The sequence below is a fragment of the Staurois parvus genome, unplaced genomic scaffold (assembly GCF_062004578.1).
Source record: "Staurois parvus isolate SC_StPar_1 unplaced genomic scaffold, SC_StPar_1.0 ptg000130l, whole genome shotgun sequence".
Taxonomy (NCBI): domain Eukaryota; kingdom Metazoa; phylum Chordata; class Amphibia; order Anura; family Ranidae; genus Staurois; species Staurois parvus.
In genome coordinates, this window is record NW_028317926.1 from 1,410,544 (window position 1) to 1,433,632 (window position 23,089).

The 23,089-nt window shown below is 41.5% G+C and overlaps 1 protein-coding gene across 1 annotated transcript; it reads left to right on the top strand.

Annotated features, from left to right (window-relative positions):
• The first annotated feature begins 202 nt into the window (after positions 1–202).
• CTNNB1 (catenin beta 1) lies at positions 203–22,791 on the top strand. The gene is made up of 16 exons (XM_089672502.1): positions 203–463; positions 10,248–10,299; positions 10,722–10,949; positions 11,039–11,292; positions 11,473–11,711; positions 12,327–12,528; positions 13,331–13,475; positions 13,931–14,034; positions 14,118–14,456; positions 14,628–14,786; positions 15,983–16,102; positions 16,182–16,332; positions 16,662–16,783; positions 16,858–16,918; positions 17,379–17,602; positions 22,654–22,791. Exons 2-15 carry the CDS (start codon positions 10,287–10,289, stop codon positions 17,585–17,587), a joined length of 2,346 nt encoding a protein of 781 aa, XP_089528628.1. The 5' UTR covers positions 203–463; positions 10,248–10,286; the 3' UTR covers positions 17,588–17,602; positions 22,654–22,791.
• Positions 22,792–23,089: the final 298 nt, after the last annotated feature.

Below are 23,089 nucleotides of genomic sequence, written 5' to 3' on the forward strand. Positions count from 1 at the left end.
TCATCCCGCACCTCCCTCCCTTCCTACCGACCAACCAACCTGCGCTTGACTTACCAGCACTCACCCGCAGGAAGAGAAGGCAGGCGGGACTATTTTTCGTATCACTCCGCCCTCCTCCTCCGCTGTGTGTGTGGAAAGGCAGGAGGCGGCGGAAGGATACACGGACCCGGCGAAGGGAGCTGCTATAAAACTAGAGTGTGCGGCGCCATTTTAAGCCTGTGTGTCGCGGTGTGGAGAGGGAGAGAAGGCGGAGGTGTGAGTGTGTGGCCGGGCGGACACGGGGGAGAAAACGCGGACATTTATTGCCAGACAGACGTACCTCTTCGGTACAGCACAACACGGAACGTCTCCCGTATAGGTGGGGGAGCGGAATTACGGAGAACGGGGGTTGGTGGTGGAGGAGGAGGCCAACACCGGACGACATTGTTTTATAAGAGCGGAGCCTGGACACCGCGACCGCACGGTGCGTATACTGTGTATGAGGTGGGGTCCGGTGTGGTGGGGCCCTTCTTGTATAACGTGCTGGGTGGGGAGCTCCTCCGCTCTCATCTTCCTGCTGGGGTCCTGCAGTGCGGAGGGCCGGCCTGCGGGGGATGTGGAGGGGATCCTCCGCCCTGGCTGATCGGATGGCTCCTCCGATGGCTTTACTCTGCGGGGTGGGTTTGTTTTGGTGTGGCTCTGTGTGTATTGTACATCGCTGGGGTCCGATCGGCCCCGATCGTGTTATCGGACTGCAGCCCCGATCACCTCTACCTGTGTGTCCATACACAATCGGATGGGCGAGGGAGTAACTCAACCCAGGACTTCCTCCCTGGGAGGCCACCCCTGCCTCCTTCTATCGGGAGGATTCAACTACACTCATCCTCGGTGTAATATCTGACTGCTGTGACTTGTATCTTTCCTATACATTAAAATGTGTCTGTCATTGCCTCCTATGTCCTGATTACCAGTCTTTACCACCAGATCCTATAAATGGGGACCTTGCTGATATCCATATCCTGTTTACCAGTCTAGATCCTAGAGTTGGGAATTTACTACCACCCATGTCCTGATCCTAGAGATAGGAATCTTGCTGCTATCCTTGTCCAGATCCTAGAGATGGTGGATCTTGTGCCGTCCGGGTCCCTTTTAACCAGATCTTGAGATGGGGCTCTTATTGCCATCCATGTCCTGTTCACCAGTCTGTAGCCCCATCTTCTAGAGATGGGGATCTTGCTACCATCCATGTCCTGATCCTAGAGATGGGATCCTACTGATGTGTCCTGATTGCCAGTGTGTAGTCCCAGGTTCTAAAGGCAGGGATTGTACTAGGTGATCATGGCCTGATCCTAAAAATGGGGGTCTTGCTACCATCCATGTCCTGATTATCAATCCAGATCCTAGAGATGGTGGATCCTGCTGATATCTGTCTCCTGTGTGCTAGTCTTTACTCCCAGGTCCTAGATGGGATCTGTATTTCAGCCATGTGACTGGAACATTTGAATGTTATTGGCAGATCCACTTTCTTTGCTCCTTCTTGTTTAGACACTCAGTGGTTAGAGCCTGTTGTGGACCTTCTGCATCCTGCTAGCTGTGGATTTTCTATAAAAGATGCCTCTCTGCCTTTTTAGTGCTAGGGCTTGGCCCTTACAGGCTGCTAACTTTTCCCTCTATTGTCTATTGGAGGATTGTAATCCCATAGCCCTACTGAAACTCCAAGGGCTTTTTTTTTTTTTAAATTATAATGGCTTTGTCTAGGGCGGAGGTGCAGACAAGTCAGGATATCCCTCCTCCCCTTCCCTTATATAGAGTTTCTTCTCAAACTGATAGAGTATACTCAGGCTTTTGTTTTTGGGATCACTAGTTATGTATGTAATGTATGAGGGATGTTTGGCAACAAAACTAAAAATGTAAAGTGGTTTCCTGGCATTGAGGCAACAGATGACTTGAACCTTGGTGTATAAATTCCCAGGATTGTTTGTGAAAAGGGAAGTAGCCATAGATGTGGTCTTGTACTGGATCAGGGTTGTATGTGGTTACTTGATGCAACGATGTTGGGTGGTGTTGCTATGGGAAGCCTTACAGAAACTTGTGTGTACTCAGATTTGAGTTTCAGGCCAATAGGAGTTTCACTGGTTGGATTATGCACTGATTTGTGAGGTTTTAGTTCATCTAGATATGCTTGTGTCCAGGATACATCCATCATCCAGGCTGCTTTAAAGGGCATATAGCATTGGGATAAGCTGCAAAGTTCTGATTTCCTCAAATCTCGAGGGTTCCCTTGTTTGCCCATGCATTTTCTTTTGGATGGGAAGTGGTGTTCTCATTGCAATTGCACAAGAATGCCGTAACCTATAGTACACCAAAGTGTCTGCTACAAGAGGCCTGCTAAAAGACGACTTGCTTTTACAGCTGCCCCAAACTACATAGATTTCCTTTTGACATCTAATAAAACTAGAGAATACAGTGTATTGCAAGTTTTTTAAGCGGTCTACATGGATTAGTGAAATGCATTCATTTGGCATACATGCTCTTTTTGCTCCCCTGTGTGTGTGTGTATGTGTGTGTGTGTGTGTGTATGTGTGTGTATATATGTGTGTGTGTATATATATATATATATATATATATATATATATATATATATATATATATATATATATATATATATATATATATATATTCACTTTATCAGCAATAGTATCTTATTTATATGCAAATTACCTGTTTGGGGTACAAAGATGGTAGATAGCTCAGCTCCATTTGCTTTGCTTGCAGTGTAGAAAACTGCTTATGTGAGCAAATGTGAAATTCCATTCCTGACTGCTGAGAACGCAGGGAGACTCTCAAAACCTAATTGTATGTCTTGCACAACTCTTCAGCCTACCAAAAAAAAATGCAGCTGAGTTTTTGGTCAAACCTAGTAGCTAAAACAGCATCTGGTTGTGTTTTAATTTGTTTGTATAGCTCTTCACTCTAGCAGAAGGAGTTCTTGTGTTAAACACGGTAAGTAAATATTTTTCTGGTCAGTATTTGTGTTTAGGTCATACAGATGAAAAGGTAACTGTTCGAGGCAGATTGCTGTAGAGGTACCTTTTTGATCAGTTATTAGACTTGTGCTCTGACACTTGTCTGCACAACATCCGGTGAGTTGCATGGGCTACAGTCTTGGTAAAGTCTGGTAGGGTTGGGCTGCAATCTGGTAAAGTACATCTGATAAGGTTACATAAAAAGGGTCTGTGTACTAACAGGCCACCTGACTTTGTTTCCAGTGTAATTCTGTAGTAATATCAAAAATGCAAGAATTCATAAAAATTTTTTTTCCCCTCGCTAAAGCTTCATCTGGGTAATGTAGCTCCACATGACAGTGGACTAGTCTCTAGGAAACTTATTGACAGATGCGTTTCTATGGCTCTAAAAACGAGTGCACTTAATGTACCTCACCAATTGATTTGTGCAGATACGAATTTTATATTACAGTTCAAATTGTATTTAACAGATCACTGGAAAGAGTTCTATTAGGTTTGGATTGAGAACTGGAAAAGTTTACATTTGCGAGAAATAAACCTGTCTTATGGGACAGCTCCATCTGCCTGTGATTGGTGTGGCATTGCAGAATTGTCCAGGTACTACCTTGTGCACCCTGTGGTCTTTTCACATATGCTGAATGGCAAGGATGGAGTTTTTCTGTGTACTGCACAAGTTTTCCTGTGTTTGGGCTGTTATGGGTCTTGAGCAAAAATATTCACTTTCTTGGTAAGCAAGGATTTGATGTGTTAATGAAGTGTCTACCTTGATCTGTGGTTCTCATATTGTACTTGTGTTCTCTTCAATAGATCTGGTTAGGTTTTTCTCCCACCAGTTCTATAGTTTATAATCACAGGAAGTGGTTCATCTTGGTGCCTGTGTACACAGGGCCTGGATGTTTTAGGAACCCATTTTGTCTTCATTTGTAGTCTAATCAGACTCTAGTATTGCCAGTGAGTCTTTGGATTAAGCATTTTTATGCCATGAAAAAGTAAGCCTGCCCCCAACAATTTACAGAAGACGGGCAATGCAACAGCTTAGCGGTTGGCACATTTGCATTGTAGCGCTAGAATCGTGTTTCCTACTATTGGTGCAAACTTGGGGCTATATAGGTCTGTTTTTGAGTTGTAACAAGAAGCAAAGAAACTTTCTTGGCAAAGGAAAGACAGAAGATTCTGTTGCTAACCCCCTTTATGAGAACATTAGTTACCTGGCCAACATACGTATTATACTGACCAAGCAGTCCGATTGCTTTTGTCTGACTTCAGTAATAATTACACTAGATTGTTTGAACAGTCAGACAACTCTACATAACCTCTCAACTGCTGTAGACTCGGTTTGTCCTGGTGTATGTAGTAGAGATGGTAGAGTACACTGACTTTGTTCTTTGCTAACTGCTTCCTGACCTGTGTGTGGTCTTATTTCCCCCCCACCCCCCCCACCAGTACGTTGATTTTGGTGTACTTCATAGAAGTGCTTAAACTTCAGTAATAGCAATCTAATTGCCAATGCAGCCCCAGTGTCATATGTAGGAACAGAACTGAATGGATTGAAGAACTCTGCAAGCAGTTTTGAAAATGCTATATTCCGTGTAATGTATTTGAATAACTTTTTGCTAGTGTGGTTCTGGAGCTTTGTTTTTGAACCGAAACACAGTAGTGGATGCCTGTGGCCTTTGGCTTTAATTCCATAGTTGAATCTAACATGAGATCTGACTGCTATTATGGTGGGTATTGCCGCCATTTTTTTTTTTTTTTTTTCAGTCCATTGAATGGTTTGTCTGCCAAGTTGCTGTCTACAATTTTAAGCCAAAAATATCTGTTCTGCAAATATGACTTCTATATATTTTTTTTTTATAGAACACTTCCATGTATAAAAGCACTGCCTAATTGGAGAGAAGCCATGCTTGAGCAGCGTTTTTGTTTGGTGTTTGTCCATTCAGGAAGCATACACTAGTTGCTGTTTCTGGCTTGCACTAGTGTATACAATTTTATAGACTTTCCCAGTATAGCACAATAGATTTGTTTTGAAATGTTAAGTTTCTGATACACAGTGTTATTGCTAGCCTTTAGATATGGACAAAACTGCCAAGTATAACTTGTGAAATAAACTTGGGTCCGTTGTCTTTGTAAAAATCTAAATTGTCCCGTATGGACCATTAGCTGGTTTAAAAGAGCAGTTGAGCATGTGTAGATTTTCTTCACATCCCTTGCCAATAACTCATTTTAGGGGTTAATGGATAACACTTGCATATGTAGAGAATGTTTCATCTATACACTGAAATCTGGGATGCCTTGTTTAATGTGCAGATATAACTAACACGTTTTTGGCATTTATATTGCTTGGGTAAATCTTGCATTGTTGGCTTGACTAAAATTTAAAATATTGGCAACCAGTGTGTCGCCTTTTAGAAGTTTTTAATCCTAACCCAGCTATGTATGATGGGGTTTGGCATTTGATCTCCTATATAATCTGAGCTCACACTGTAGGCCAGATAGAAAGCAGGGTTTCTCTGTAGTGACTTGTTTGGCACAAACTGCATACAGAACTATAGTATTGAGTTGCCATTTTTGAAAACCTAATGTCTGCTGTAATAAGGAGTAGCTTAAATACTGCATACTGACGTCTGAATTATTGAATGTTTGCTACTGTTGCATGTAATGCATGTTTTTAGGGGTTTCAGTTTTAATTTTGACACAAATTGCTTTTAAGTAGTAAAACAATGAGATTTACATAAAAATTGGGAAGTTGTTGCACTTCTCCAGTGGATGCTTTGCTCTGGGTGCGGGTATTTAATGGCAGAGTTGGACACTGCATCATCACACCTTAAAATGCGTAGGCCCTATATATTCATACTGAGCCAACTGATAAATGTGGAGTGTTTACAAATAGCTTGGACAAGTTCTTTTTGAGGCAATGGTTTCCTAGGAGGGTTTTGAGGTTCTAGTTTTTCAAGAAAATTCAGAAGTAATTTAGTCATTTTTAAATCTAAAATCAAAACTAATATATTGTAGCTTGCCAATCCTTGGATGTGTTGGCTGCATTCGTTTTTTTTTCTTTTTAGGCTTTTCCTGTTTTCACCAGGTGATCTGGCCAGTAACGCCTACTAGAGTGCCCCCACTGTGGATGAAGCAGCAGAGGGTCACCTTTGGACAGTAGCATTGCCAGTCTGCTTATATAGTATTGGGCTTCATGTACATGAGTCTGACTGCCGGCCAGTGAGAAACGCAAAATGTGGTACACAGCACCCGTGGTACCGCACGTTTACCGCAGTTTGCCGTTTCCCTTGGTTGGCGGTCAAAATGTTCCTGTCCTTAACACGATTCTTTCGCGTTTGCGAGAGGTAGATTTAACTTCACCTAAACGCAACAGCTCTAAAAGCTTGTGTACGTGGACACATGGGCTTTTATGGAATTTGAGTTTAGCAGCTTTGGGGAAAAAATGCCAAAAGTGCCTAAATTTGAGTTTAGCAGCTGCTCGTGTACATGAAGCCTTAACTAGAGTCTTAAATTTTTAGATATCAGTTACAGCAAACCCTTGTTTTTATTACTTTTGGGATAAAGGTTTTTGCATAGGCAAGTTGATTATTGTAAGCACCTGTCAGCGGTAAATTCTCCACCCTTTAAATGCTACATCTGCAGAGCAGCTTTGTTTTGAAATGCGCTTATGGCTGGGTCACCTCGTGAAAATAAAAGCCTGAAATAATGCAGCCATTGTATCTAAAAAATTTTGTAAGCTGCAATGTTTGGTTTTAATACCGCTTTAAGAATGTCACAACTTGACAAGTGTCATCTCACAATTACAGTAAATAGGTTCTTATTGCTATAGATGGAAGGAATCCTATCATTGTGCCTTGGACAGATTTCAGCCTCATGTAAACTGTGTAGTGTGTATGGATTGCATACAACCAGTTGAGCAGGCTTTCAGTATTTTCTAAACTGGTAAATGGAGTTACTGGGATTTTTCCAACATATGGTTACAAGAACAGATGTAACTGAGGGGGATTATTGGTGTAGAGCTGAACACTGGTTCTAGATGGTTCTAGATCTATACAAAGTGCTGCATACGGCACCTGGAAATTGTAAATGGGCTTTCTTTTAAATACCAGTCTTGGAAAAGCATGATGGAAATTTTTTTTTTTTTTCTTAAAGTCTCTAAATTTTGAGACTAGTAATTGTGCACATTTTTTCTAACACAAAATAGTAGCTCAGTCAACAGAAGTGACTGTTGGCTCTAAATGGTTCTCTAAAACTCGGTGATTCTTTTCTGGTTCAGAAAGGTATGTTAAATGGAACACTATGCAGCACCAGTCAAAAATTGGCTTTCCCTTAATGCTAGCTTCTCTTGTATATGGAAGTGCATGTTCATTCCTCCAGGAAGCAGAGTTCACCCAACAATGGAGCCTGAACTGTGTGGTGGGATTGGCCTTTACAGAAAATGTCAGCCCCTGTGCAACATTCAAGTGAGCCCATATTTTATCAAATTTGTGGGAGTAGGAAGCTTCAATTTTAGCAGTATCGCCCTTCTATTGTACCGTCATATAGAAAATAACTGTAGGTAATGGCAAGCCTTGATGTTGTGCGGATTATCCCAATTTAATTGATCCATTCTGTCAGTCCTTCAACTGTGTTTAGTGTCAGTCATGTCCAGATCTGAAATGGGAGAAACCATAACATGTGTGAAGGTGGATACCTTTGTGTCACACCTATATCCTGTTGCCCCAAAGGATGGGAAATGTGGGGAAACTGGAGTATAATTGGCTTGATGCAAGAACTTGAGCTGTATAAGCCTGTCTCTGCAGCCATCTTGTGCACGATTACTGCCAAAATTCATTCCAGCCCTCCTTGTATCGGGACAGGTAAAACTTTCCACTTCTGGAGACGACACTGCAGTCTAAAGCCAGCCATATGTGAATTGAAATTTGGCTGGTCTAGCAGAGACTGGCTGAGGTTTGTTTACATGGATCAAATCCGTTGATCAAGGTGAAAAACCAGCCTGTCAACATTTGATTACTGCCAGTAGCTGTTGGCAGTAACCATTGTTATCTACCCACTGAGGTGTCCCCTGCCAGCAAAACACTATTGCTGCAGGAGGCATTCCCCCATCAACACTGGGGAATCGAGTGATTTCATCCACCTGTGGTGGAAGGAAAAAAAAACAAAGCTTAGGCTGGATTGCTTAAGGGTCTTGGTACTAAGAAGTCTGAAGTAGAAAGTGGTTTAATTTCTCAGTAATGAGAATCAAAATTGGGTTAGTTTCTTGGTGTCTTAAATACTTGTGACACCTTCGATTGGATGGGCTCCTTGGTATGATTCCTGACTTCACTGAATAGTCTGAGCGTTTGAATGTTTTATGATCATGTGTGGTTTTCTTAGTGGGTTGTGTGGTGGGTTTTTTTTTCCTAAATGTTGAATAGTCTTTCATGGCACAGCAAATCAGATTAACCTTTGTGGATGTTGCTAATCACAATGCTTATAAACGCACATCCTTGCAGGTAACCTGCCTAAAGTGCTTCTGTTTGGTAGATGTAGGAGCCTAAACTGAACCCTATTCATAACTTTTGGTGAGTCTCTGCCCTCCAAGACATCTGATTTCTTATGTTACCTTAATTCCGATCTGTTTACAGAACAGAAAACCTCTCCTACAGATGCACAGCAACAGTGTCACACAACTGTTTGGCTGTCTGAGGTTTCACTTTGATTTCTCACATTTTCACTGTGACTAAATTGGAAAACTGAAATAAGATGGTTTTTCTTTTAAAAGAGAAGTGGGTTTTTTTTCCTTCAGCCAACAAACTGATTAGGGGGTGGGCAGGGGGCAACTCGCACATTTTTAGGAATCCTCCAGTTGTGTTGTCGTATTCTGACAATCGGGGATGCAGAATACAAACAGCACTGTATGCTTTAACAGTACTGACCTAAATGGGATTTTCCAGCATGGTGGTTCTACAGTATTGGTGGACTTCTGTGAAACCACAGTGCCCATGCATGGATTGAAATTTGTCGGCTCCTTGTTGAGCCAGCCAAATTTTGTTCCATTTATGGGTAGCTTTGCTCCAGAGTTCGGCTTCAACGTCACTGGTAAGACTAGTGAGCTTTATTGTTGGTGTGGTTAGAGGTCACTGTAAGCTTTGCTTTCTGGCCTGTCAGCTGCCTCCTAGGATATAGGGAGAGCAAGAAAAGCATGCAGCAAAGGTTAATTTGGTTGTATAGGAATGCAATGCGCCTATGTAAGGACAATTCACACAAATGTCAATTATCCAGGCTGCCTTCTTATAATTTCCTCCCATCTCCTGAATGTGCCATGCAAGTGCAGGCAACTGATGGACCAGGAACTATCGTCTTCTGGCCCTCAGCTGAAGTGCCTGGCTCCATTCACATCTAGGTGTTTGTATTGCAGTCAGAATTGCCACAAATCTGCCAGTGATCCCAAAACACTCTGCAAAACTGACAGATCTCACTATGCTTGTTCAGGTGCCATTCCTTTTCAATGGCACCTTAAAAGCAGGTGTGCTTCTGCCACAATGAATCGTGGCAAACCGCATCGCACGGATCTTGTTGCCCAAAAAAACAGCAGGAGCTTCTTTTGGGGAGACAAGGTTCATGCAGTGTGGCGTCCATCCTGATTTTATGGCATTTACCTGCCATTGTAAATAAATGGCCCCTCAACGAACCAATGGCTCCCACTGCTATCTGAGCCAGTGAGGAGAGATTGGCGATGCAACACTCGTGCACAGTGCTGGATTTACATCAGGCTCAGGTAAGTATTTGGGGTGGGGGTGGCAGTGAAGGGGCAGCTGCTTCCCTCCCCCCCCCCACACACACACTGCGCCTGTATCCTAGGTAGCCAATGCCAACAACAGTTTTTTTTTTTTTTGTGCTGCTCTGTGGAAGAATTCTATCATGAGTTGAGACATATTGTCTTCATGACAATTCAAAACCTGTACTTTGTTTGGAGGGAAATTAAGTATTTTGGGGTGGATAGGCAATGCTACTTTATTAAATTTCTCCCTCCGCTGCTCTAATCTTTCTCCTTGCTCCTGTTTACTGTGACACTTGAAAGCATGACCCCCATTGTGTGGTTTTTAGTAACAAATGGTTTTCAACAGACTTCAGTAAATGTGTAGTACAAAATTGCTGTTAGACTGTTTAAAGGTGTGGTGCACTATTCACATGCCTGATTTTTGGCTGCTTGCGTTTTCGATGTAGCATATCTTCATTCATCATGTCTTTGTTGCATTTCAGGCTCTTTGAAGCACAACAGTGGTTTCTGAACACCGAACCATGGCTACTCAAGGTAAATTTTGTGATGAACAGAATGGTCTGCAAATGGAACTATACAGCCCATAAATCTTTGTAGAGCAAAGCACCTTGGTGTTTTCACAAAATAGTGGTGGGCGTCAAGGGATTATATTGTAGAGGTTTTGGAGCTGTGTGCCAGCCCTCTGATGGGTTTGTGTGTGGTTGCATAAGATGAGCTCTGGATTTTGAGGAAAAATTGAACTGGTCTCATTTTACAGCATTTTTAATTTTTTTGCTTTAAGATGGCATTTTTCACGTCTTGCTTATCTAATATAATCTGCTGGATGTTGCATTTTATGAGCACATGCATTCTAGCACTTGATAAAATGTTGACCTGTATTCAGATGCAAGTTGGATAATATATCCTTACAATTTTGTGTTTTTTTTTTTTTTTTTTTTTGTTTTTTTGTTTTAAAGCTGACCTAATGGAACTAGACATGGCAATGGAGCCAGATCGCAAAGCTGCAGTCAGCCACTGGCAGCAACAGTCTTATCTAGATTCTGGCATTCATTCTGGAGCCACAACTACTGCTCCATCTCTGAGTGGCAAAGGAAATCCAGATGATGAAGATGTGGATACATCCCAAGTACTCTATGAATGGGAACAGGGATTTTCACAGCCTTTCACTCAAGATCAAGTGACGGGTAAGCACTCATCTGAGGGGGAGAAAATCGTTTTTATTTGTTTTTACTTCAACATTGATATATTTTTTTTTTTTTTCTTCCCTCAATAGATATCGATGGGCAGTTTGCAATGACCAGAGCTCAGAGAGTTCGGGCTGCCATGTTTCCTGAAACCTTAGATGAAGGCATGCAAATTCCATCCACACAGTTTGATTCTGCCCATCCTACAAACGTGCAGCGCCTGGCTGAGCCTTCACAGATGCTTAAACATGCTGTGGTGAACTTGATAAACTACCAAGATGATGCTGAGCTTGCAACCCGTGCTATCCCAGAGCTAACCAAACTACTCAATGATGAGGACCAGGTATTTTACAATTGTACAAAACGTTAATCTATTGCCGCTTTATTACTTTTAGGATGTATGAATCTAGCTAGCATTAAGGATTGATTCTTTTAGCTAACTATTGGAATGGAACATCTGGCTTTTCTAAATTACCTAAAGCAGGCACTGTGACAAAAATGAAACCTTTTTTCCTTTACCCAGGTTGTTGTAAACAAGGCTGCAGTTATGGTTCATCAGCTTTCCAAGAAAGAAGCCTCCCGCCATGCCATCATGCGCTCTCCACAGATGGTGTCTGCAATTGTTCGCACAATGCAAAATACAAATGATGTTGAAACTGCACGCTGTACTGCTGGAACTCTCCACAATCTCTCTCATCATCGTGAGGGCTTGTTGGCCATCTTTAAATCTGGAGGCATTCCAGCTTTGGTCAAAATGCTTGGGTATGTGTACTAGCTGTATGCAGGATTGAATTTTGTCTTTGTGGCGTGATGGATTTTGCCATGAACTTGGTGTAGTCAATATTCAGGAATAAGGAATTTTATATATGACCCAGTTTGACATCTCTGCTTAAACTTAAGGCTGTTTGGATTGTGCTGAAGACACGAGGGATTTTGTTGTACGATTGACACATAATAGATAATGCAGAACCAGTGGGTGATAACAGATCACATCACTGCAAAGTAAGAATCCCTGGACCCACCAGCATATCCTGTTCTCACCAAAGTTTCTTTTGGGGAGGAGTTGTTCCAACATTGGTGGAGGGGGGATGGTGATTTGTAACAGGCTTCTGTGCTTGCTAACAGCCCTTTCATTGTCTGGTAATGGATGGTTTCCTGGAAGTCTAGGGCATGTTACTTGTACTTGCAAGTGGTTGAGATGAAGGCTTGTGCTAACATTGTTTAAAAAAAAAAAAATAAATAAAATTCTTGCTACTAGATCTGATGTGTAGTAATATTTACTAATGGGCAGTTCAGATGTGCATTCCCTGTAGTGAAGAAGCTGACTCTTTTTCATGATAAATGGCCACATTTTCTAATGCTGTGCATAACTTGCAGGTCACCGGTAGACTCTGTGCTGTTCTATGCCATCACAACTCTGCACAACTTGCTATTACATCAAGAAGGTGCAAAAATGGCTGTACGTTTGGCTGGTGGTCTTCAGAAAATGGTTGCATTGCTGAACAAAACAAATGTCAAATTTCTAGCAATTACTACAGACTGTCTTCAGATATTGGCTTATGGAAATCAAGAAAGCAAGGTACGTCTATCTATAAATGTTACGAAACTTGGCAATTTGGTGAGTAGCATTAGATGTACAGGTTTAATGTTGTGCAAAGCCAGCCATAGATGTGGGGGTGCTGCCCCCCCCGCCACAGCCAGTGTTGATTGGGAGGGGTAATCCCCTCCTGCAGAGCTAGTGTTCTGCGGCAGAGCTGTCCCCTCTGGGAGAACAGTAAATCGCACATATAAAATCCAGCAGGCTGTTTGGACCAAGTTGATCAACTTGGGTACGTTCAACATGCCCATACATGGTTTTGAATCTCATCTGGTCCCTGCTGACCTGGCAGATTCGAACAGTCTGTCCAGCTTTAATAGCAGGTGCACACGCACAACTTTTTAACTTGCCAGGGTATATGCCAGCGCATCTGAACTTTTGGTTAAATGTTATACAAGCTTTTGTGAAATTTAGCACAGTGAAGAGAACTGTACTTGATGGTCTCTATTATTTTTTTATTTTTTTTTTTTTTTTATTCACTACTTGCATTCAGACTGTCGAGCAAAAGTTGCACTGCCAGGTGTGCTTACAGTGGGGAAAAATTGGTAGGGTTTGTTCCAACCCATTGTTCTGAACCACAATATATTTTGTGGTTTTTAGTTTTGGGTTCCTCCAGTATTGATGAAGAAAGCTGTTGCATAACACTTGTATAATGCAAGGAGTCAGTCTCTGCTTCCATAATGTTGGCATCAGGGCTGTGCTGTTGTAATGGTTATGTCTATTTCCTTTTTAGTCATATTGCTGTTGAATGAAATGGAACTTTAGTTGGTTTCTTTCCCTGCAGTTGATTATCCTTGCAAGTGGAGGACCTCAAGCCTTGGTGACAATAATGCGCACTTACAGTTATGAGAAACTTCTGTGGACCACAAGCCGTGTATTGAAGGTTCTTTCTGTATGCTCCAGCAACAAGCCTGCTATTGTTGAAGCTGGTGAGTGTTTTGGATGCGTTTTAATTCTGATCTGGCAAATTTCCTTTTGTGAAGTGCCCTTTTTTTCAAAGCCAATGCATACCCTGTGAACTGTATTTCTTCTGCCCTTCACTACTGTACACAATGCTACCTTTAGTGTAGTCTTGTTTTAACTTGGGATGTGATTATCAAAATTTAACTACTTTGCATATGTCCACCTACTGGTAATGTGTCCGAATGACAATTGAGTTTACAAATTTTGAAAATCTGAATACCATCTTAAGGATCGATTTCAGAATAAGTACTCTGCACCTAAAAGTAACCAGATAGCTCATTGTTTAAAGCAGCTTAAAAATCATTCGCCTCAAAGAACTTGGGGATGTGCTGGAATGTATGTTCATGTGCATGTTCCAATAAAATTGATGTTTTAAAATGTGTATCTCGTGTTTATTGCATTTTGAAATTTCTCCCTCCAGGTGGTATGCAAGCTTTGGGGTTGCACCTCACAGACCCAAGCCAGCGTCTTGTTCAGAATTGCCTCTGGACTCTAAGAAATCTTTCAGATGCTGCAACTAAGCAGGTGTGTTTTTGTGTGGGGGTTGTGATTTTATTTTTTATTTTTTTCTAAATTTTTTTTTCAATGACAAATGTTTGTTTTGGCAGGAGGGAATGGAAGGCCTTCTAGGAACCCTTGTTCAACTTCTTGGATCAGATGATATCAATGTTGTAACGTGTGCAGCTGGTATCCTGTCAAATCTTACATGTAACAATTACAAAAACAAAATGATGGTCTGCCAAGTTGGTGGTATTGAAGCACTGGTCCGCACAGTTCTCCGTGCTGGTGATAGAGAAGATATTACTGAGCCTGCTATATGTGCCCTTCGTCACCTTACCAGCAGGCATCAGGAAGCTGAGATGGCACAAAATGCTGTTCGCCTCCACTATGGACTACCAGTTGTTGTTAAGTTATTACATCCGCCTTCTCACTGGCCATTAATCAAGGTAAAACTAATAGTTTCGGCAAATCCTCCATGTGGGAGTCTGGGTCTGACTTGTACGATCTGTCTTGTCAGTGGTTAATGGTCAGCTGTCCAATAAAGGCTTGTAGACTTGATTTAATGTATTGCCTAAGGCACTGCATATATACATAACCGTTTTTGTGTTTTTCTTCAGGCCACTGTGGGGTTAATACGTAATCTGGCTCTTTGTCCAGCTAATCATGCACCTCTACGGGAGCAAGGTGCAATTCCAAGACTGGTCCAATTGTTGGTTCGTGCACACCAAGACACACAGCGCCGCACATCCATGGGTGGAACACAGCAACAATTTGTGGTATGTGTTGGTGCTTATTCTAATTTGTAATGTCCTGGGACTCGGTTCCATGACTTGATAGCACTTGGGATTTAAAGGCAGTCACTCTCATTTGTACAGTGGGTAATCTGGTGTTCTGTGCAAATTGGAAGACTAATACACTATCCAGGTTATCTGTGACTGAATAGTCACTTTATGCTAAATGCCATTCGTAACGTAATTTGCGACACACTGCTTCTCTTGCAGTACCTATCACTGATGGTCGTCCAGCCCTGCTTTAAAGGATGAGCCAGTCATAGCATAGTTTCCTTATGTTTCTTGAAATGTTCTCTTTTGGTAGTACACCTAGGCAGTTTTTAAGCTATCAAGAACCTACTACCCTGGCTTTGTTTCCCCACTGCAGTTTCAATGAAATAACTGCACTGACCTTTTGAAGGGTGCTGCAAGGTCAGTCCATTGCCATCCTCTTGTAGATTTGAGCATGTACCTCCAAGGGCTGTCAGAGGTCAGATGTCCAGAACCTCACATTGTATCTGTGCACTGATGCAGGTGCAGCCTTTTCCAGCCTCCTGCTAGGGGATTTTTTTTTTTTTTCCATAAAGGGGAGACTGCTCTTTAGAAGGGCAAAAAAAGGAAGACCTGTAATGTTTATAAATCAACCACAAAATAACTACTAAAACTGCGAAATAATATTACAGTAAATTTTCCCAGGTTTAAGCTTTCAGCTTGCACTAGAGCAGAGGTGGGCGAACTGCAGCTCTCCAGCTGTTGTGGAACTAAATTTCCCATGAGGCATTGCAAAGACCAGAAGTTACAAGCATGACTCCTACGCCTTGCAGAGGCATGATGGAACTTGTAGTCCTGCAACAGCTGGAGAGCTGCAGTTTTCCACCCCTGCACTAGAGCATTGTATAATTTCAAACCTCAGTCTCATCCCACCTATTTTATTATGTGGACTTCACAACTTCATTCTTCTCCAACTGAAACGTTACTAATCACTTGGACCAACCGTAAATTTCCTTAGGAGGCTGGCAATATTGTGTATCACAATGGTACAAGTCCTAGTAAAATTAACCTAGTTTAACAGGTTTAGGAATACCTGTATATTTGGAAAAGGCTTTAGGGAATTTGTGGAGGATGTTGTCCAGAGTTGACATTTTTAATAATTTTTTATGTAGCATTAGCAAGGTTTTACTTGGTAATCTATGGCTTTACAGGAAGGGGTGCGTATGGAAGAAATTGTTGAAGGCTGCACAGGAGCCCTACACATCCTTGCACGTGATGTACACAACAGAATTGTGATCAGAGGTCTGAATACCATTCCATTGTTTGTACAGGTAAGGTGAGGCACCGGTTGTTGAGATTTTGATGTAGCTTGATTTTTTTTAAAGACTAAAGGGTTTCTTTCTCCCCTAGCTGTTGTACTCTCCTATTGAAAACATCCAGAGAGTTGCAGCTGGTGTTCTTTGTGAGCTGGCCCAGGACAAGGAGGCTGCTGAAGCTATTGAAGCTGAAGGAGCTACAGCACCACTTACAGAGCTGCTTCATTCACGAAATGAGGGAGTCGGTAAGTATCTTTTTATTTGGGTGTTGAGCTAATCAACGTGGTAGGTTTACTGTTCAATTTGTGTAGATTCTAGAGAGATAAACCTTTGACACACTACCCAAAAGTTTCCACTGTCCATGCAATCTACTTTTTGGTGTTCAGCCTTTTTTAAACCAAATAAACGTTTTTAGTGGGATCAGATGTGCCATAAGAGGCACTAAATACCAGGCAATCTTAAAATGGCAGGTTTTGCCATTATTGGATCCATTTTAACACTGCAGTAACCTCTCTAGAACAACTGTACAATGTAAAATACTTTTATTAAAAAAACTTTATTCCCTTTTTGACAGCAACATATGCAGCAGCTGTTCTGTTCCGTATGTCTGAAGACAAACCTCAGGATTACAAGAAGCGGTTATCTGTTGAACTGACCAGCTCTCTGTTCAGGACTGAGCCTATGCCTTGGAATGAGGTTAGCGCTTTTTTAGCTATTTTGTTAATCTGATCTTGGAGTGTTCATTACTTAATGACTTTGTTCTTTCCCAGGCTGGTGATCTTGGTGTAGATATTTGTGCCCAGGGAGAGCCTCTTGGATACAGACAAGATGGTGAGTTTCACTTTGCAGGAAACTAATCATGATCTTGGCTAGAACTCTGGCATGTGTGGTCCACAGGTGCTCTGGCTTGCAATTCTAGCTTAAATATTTGCTAGATGGGTTCACTGGCCAAGGAGCCTTTGAAGCTGCTAATGTCCTACATTACAAAATTACAAATGTGATTTTTCTGAGTAGGCAGAAATTTTTGCGCTTTTTTTTTCAAGAACATTAACATGCAGGTTTTCATTAAGATTTTCACCTTGTCATGGTGAAAATGTAAATGGGGTTGGAAAGAATCTGGGGCATTCCTCGAAGGGGAATGGAGCATCGTGTGTGTGTGTGTTTTTTTCTTTTTACATTTTGTGTAAATTTGAAAGCTGCAGTTTTGAATTGAGGTCCTCTATGCCTTCAGTGTGTTGAGAAATGTATTTATATATTTTTTTGTATTTTTTTTTTTTTTTTTTTTTTTAAGATCCCAGTTACAGATCTTTTCATGCTGGAGGATATGGGCAAGATGCAATGGGAATGGACCCAATGATGGATCATGACATGGGAGGTCATCATCCAGGAGCCGAATACCCAGTTGATGGTTTGCCGGACTTAGGCCATGCTCAGGATCTTATGGATGGACTGCCACCAGGCGACAGCAATCAGTTGGCCTGGTTTGACACGGACTTGTAAATATATATATTTTCGGTGAGTAGTACAGCAAATAAACCTTTTGTATGTACAAGAGGTCTTCAAAATTTTTTTTTTCTACCACTAGCCTACAGGGCACTTATACGCCATTCCTGCCCAGGCCAATTTCCAGCTTTCAGCTCTGTTTTACTTTGACAATTGCGCGGTCATGCAACACTGTACCCATATGAAATTTTTATTTTTTGTGACCACTTTATTTTGGTGGTATTTAATCACCTCCTGGGTTTTTTTATTTTTTTTTCTTAAACCAAAAACCACAGAATTTTTTTCTTAGTTTGTTATAAAATTTTGTAAAGTGATTTTTCTCCGGCACTGATGGGCGGCACCGGCAGGTGGCATGGATGGGCACTGGCAGGTGGTGCTGCTGGGGCTACACAGATCATCAGGGCACACTGATCATCAGTGCTTTGATCTGTGTAGATGTCCCTTCCGAGGAATGCCAATTACCGGCTCTCCTCTCCTTGCGAGCTGTCAGCGTGACAGCTCGTGGGGAGAGAAATGCTGATAACCGGCATTTCCCTGTTTACATGTGATCATCTGTGATTGGATACAGCTGATCACATGACAGAGCCGACATCTTCGTCTATTTCTGTGGATCGGTGATCCGCTGTGTCCGAGGGAATGGGAGGACGTCGTATGACTTCCTCCCAGAATAAGAGAACCACCTTGCGTCCGTCATATTACTATATGGTGGGCGGGAGGCGGTTAAAGACCTTTTTTATTGAGAATTTAAGTTTTATTAGCATAACTGGCAACATACAGCTACAGTCAGGCCCATAAATATTGGGACATCAACACAATTCTAACATTTTTGGCTCTATACACCACCACAATGGATTTGAAATGAAACGAACAAGACTCACTTTAACTGCAGACTGTCAGCTTTAATTTGAGGGTATTTACATCCAAATCAGGTGAACAGTGTAGGAATTACAACAGTTTGCATATGTGCCTCCCACTTGTTAAGGGACCAGAAGTAACGGGACAGAATAATCAGAAATCAAAATTAACTTTTTAATGCTTGCAAATCCTTTGCAGTCAATTACAGCCTGAAGTCTGGAATGCATAGACCTCACCAGATGCTGGGTTTCATCACTGGTGATGCTCTGCCAGACCTCTACTGCAACTGTCTTCAGTTCCTGCTTGTTCTTGGGGCATTTTCCCTTCAGTTTTGTTTTCGCCAAGTGAAATGCATGCTCAATCGGATTCAGGTCAGGTGATTGACTTGGCCATTGCATAACATTCCACCACTTTCCCTTTAAACTCTTTCATTGCTTTTGCAGTATGCTTTGGGTCATTGGCTCATCCATGGTTTACATCTTGTGGTGAACCCTCTGTATTCACTCTGGTGACGTCTTCTTCTCTTGATTGTTGATTTTGACACACCTTCCTCGGAGTGTTCTTGATCTGGCCAACTGTTGTGAAGGGTGTTTTCTTCACCAGGGAAAGAATTCTTCGGTCATCCACCACAGTTGTTTTCCGTGGTCTTCCAGGTCTTCCAGGTCTTTTGGTGTTGCTGAGCTCTCTGATGCATTCCTTCTTTTTAAGAATGTTCCAAGCAGTTGTTTTGGCCACGCCTAATGTTTTTGCTATCTCTGATGGGTTTTTTTTTGTTTTTTCAGCCTAATGATGGCTTGCTTCACTGATGGTGACAGCTCTTTGGATCTCATTTTGAGAGTTGACAGCAACAGATTCCAAATGCAAATAGCACACTTGAAATGAACTCTGGACCTTTTATCTGCTCATTGTAATTGGGATAATGAGGGAATAACACACACCTGGCCATGGAAGAGCTGAGAAGCAAATTGTCCCATTACTTTTGGTACCTTAACAAGTGGGAGGCACATATGCAAACTGTTGTAATTCCTACACCGTTCACCTGATTTGGATGTAAATACTCTCAAATTAAAGCTGACAGTCTGCAGTTAAAGCACATCTTGTTCGTTTCAAATCCATTGTGGTGGTGTATAGAGCCAAATGTTAGAATTGTGTCTGTTCCAATATTTATTGACCTGACTGTGTATAACTTGTGTGTTCTAATGTTCGTTTAAATCAGGGTTGTACAACTTTCCTTCTACATTGGTAGAGGAATTGTTTTGGGCCACACAATATATGAACAATAGCTGATGTGCCGATTTCTGAGTTTCAGGGTTTTTTTTTGTAAATTTTTATAAGAGCAACATAAAACCTAGTGATAATTTGACATTTGATAAACTAACCTTATCCATATCTGGTTTGATGGATGTAGTAGCAACTTTCAAGGTGCACTTCAGATTTCTGTTCTAATTTTTGTCTTTCGTCCCCTTTCGCCTGTTCATCCTTATAGTTGCTCACAAATCTAAAGTGCTGCTGAAAAGTGATAGTGTGATTGGAGAGCAGGTGGTTTTTTTTTTTTTTTTTTTTTTTTTTTTTTTTTTTTTTGGGGAAGGGGGGGGGGTAGTTAAAGTCCAGTAAAGAGTCAAATTTCTTCCGCTGCGATGTGTTTTCAACGTGTAAATGATTTGTTTACAAAATTCAAAAACTTTAAGGTTTGATATTTTGTTGTACTGCATACATAGCAGTCCTGAGCTGCAGGTTTGACACATCTGGTTTAAACTGTGTGGCTCTCAATGTCTCATACTTTGAGTTCTTGTTCTGCCAACAGTATGTGATGCAGCTTTGTTTAGTATTGACAATTCACAGCAAAATTAGTCTGGATAATGCAGAATATGCACTGCTCAAAGAAATTAAAGGAACACTTTTTCTAATATATAAATAGATATATATCTATATCTCTCAATATCAGGGTATAGCATCAATTCAAACTCCTGGGATATTGATCTGGTCAGTTAAGTAGCGGGGGGGGGGGGGTGTTAATCAGTTTCAGCTGCTTTTGGTGTTAATATCTTATCTTTTGCATTTGGCTAGGGTCAGTGTCACTACAGGTAGCATGAGGTGATACTTGGACCCTACAGAGGTTGCACAGGCAGTCAAACTCCTCCCAGGATGGCACATAAATACATGCCATTGCCAGGTTTGTGGTGTCTCCCAGCACAGTCAAGAGCATGGAGGAGGTTCCAGGAGAAGGGCGGTTACTAGGAGAGCTGGACAGGGCCGTAGAAGGTCCTTAACCCATCAGCAGGACCGGCATCTGCTCCTGTGTAAGGAGTAACAGGATGAGTACTGACAGAGCCCTACAAAGTGACCTCCAGCAGGCAACTGGTGTGAATATCTGACTAAACTATCAAACAGACTTCATGAGGGTGCCCTGAGGGCCTGACATCCTCTAGTGGGCCCTCTGCTCACTGCCCAGCACCATAGAGCACGATTGGCATTTGCCATTGAACACCAGAATTGGCAGGTCTGCCACTGGCCCACTGTGCTTTTTAGATGAGGGCAAGTTAACACTGAGCACGTGACCGACATGACAGGGTCTGGAGAATGTGTTGCTGCCTGTCCAGCATGACTGTTTTCTTGGTGGTGGGTCAGTGATGGTCTGGGGAAGCATATCCACAGACCTCTACAGGTTAGACAATGGCACCCTGACTGCCATTAGGTATCGGGATGAATTCAATTGTCAGCCTACGCTGGTGCAGTGGGTCCTGCGTTCCTCCTGGTGCATGACCATGCCCAGTCTCGTGGTAAGAGTATGCAGGCAGTTCCTGGAGGATGAAGACATTGATACCATTGAATGGCCCCCATGCTCACCTGACCTAAATCAAATGGAATACATCTGTGATATCGTATTTCGGTCCATCTAATGCCACCAGGTTGCACCTCAGACTGTCCAGGAGCCTAAGTGATGCCCCGGTCCCAAATCTGGGAGGAAAACCACAGCACACTATCTTCTCCTTAGAAGCATGCCCTGACATAGGCAGGCATACAAGCACGTGGAGGCCATACAAACTACTGCGTACCATTTTGAGTTGCTGTAATTAAATTTCAGGGGTGTCTTTTGAATTCAGTCCTCTGTGTTAATCTTAATTTCCATCAAACTATGGGGCTTGCTTGCGTTCCTAACACATTACCCAGTCCGTTTCAGTATTGATATTCAGCATAACTTTCCCCATTTGAGATCTTGTGTTTTCAGAGTGTTCCTTAAATTTTTTTTGAGCAGTGTACAAGGAAGGTAGTGTGGTTTTTGGCTGCGTAAACCCTGAATGGATGCATTTCTCTTTTATGGTCATAGCTTTACTACTAGAGATAGGGGTCAATTCACGCAATTTATTTGCATGTGATATGAAGGTCACATAACCTATGTTTTCAGAAATGATGTACAAGCTAATCAGTTGATCAAAAGTAAAATATTAAATGTAATACTGTAAAACGTGGGATATATAATTAGTCGATTCACTAACCAACACTCAGGCAGTTGGTATTTAAGCAAAGTACAAACTAAGAATGAAAGTAACTCTGCACTGGCCAGTAAATTTAATAGTATACAATGCATCGGTGTAGAAATGTTCTGCCCGGAGGTATAGATCGTTCTGTGAAAGACAATGGCATGTCTTCAATTTCAGCTTTGTGTTAATTTATTTCTTCTTCTAATATAGTGTTGGCGTGTGTGGTTTAAAAAAAAAAAGAGAGAAAACCGCTAAAATTTAAGTGACATATATTGCAAAACATGAATAATGCATTTGAAATTTTTTTTTTTTTTTTTTTTTTTGCTACTCCTAAGATACCACATGAGTTTACTCAAATTCATTGCATTTATCTTGGTGAATGGACCCCAATGTGTTTTGGATACATGTGACTGGCAGTATAATTGGTGGCAATATCATTCCTGTTTATTCAAAATGTAAATGGTGGCAGATATTTTTGTAATTTTACACAATACTGGCTTTGCCTACTGCAAATTGGCCACCAAGAGATCTTAGTGCAGGTTTCAAAACCTGTAAACTGGCTTTATGAAGGTGTGCGCTGTCCAAGTTTGGTATAAAAACCACAAAGTTGATATTTTGCTGTACAACCTGCAGGTCTTAAGTACATGTGGTTACAAATCTATTGTGTTAAGCACTTTATATAATGAATAGGCGTTCATATATTTATTTATTTTTTTTCTCTTGCAGTTATCGTCAGAATGAATTTGCATTGTGATTGGCCTGTAGAGTTGCTGAGATGGCTCATGGGGTGGGCTGGTTATCTCCAGAAAGTGCCTGACACACTAACCAAGCTGAGTTTCCTATGGGAACAATGGAAGCTGACTTTGTTCTGGTCTTTTTTTTGTTTTTTTATTTTTTGTTTTTTGTTTAAATTTTTTTTTTTTTGTTTTTTTTTTGGTCGGAGGAACAATACCATTTGGATTTTGAAAGTGACTCGTACATAAAGAATGCACAAGAAATAGTTTGCAAGCTGGAACTTATCAAAACACTAGCCTTGCTTGTTTAAATAACTTTTTTTAATTTTTTTTATTTCTGTAATGGTACTGACCTAGCTTGCTTTTCTTAGTATTTAGATTTATTTTCCTTTCTGCGGTAACATTTTAAGTCTCTGTAGTGTTCAGTT

Coding starts and splice junctions, on each gene's coding strand:
- CTNNB1 (XM_089672502.1), top strand. Junction 16,333..16,661: donor TTCACGAAATGAGGGAGTCG/GTAAGTATCTTT, acceptor CCTTTTTGACAG/CAACATATGCAGCAGCTGTT. Junction 16,784..16,857: donor AGCCTATGCCTTGGAATGAG/GTTAGCGCTTTT, acceptor GTTCTTTCCCAG/GCTGGTGATCTTGGTGTAGA.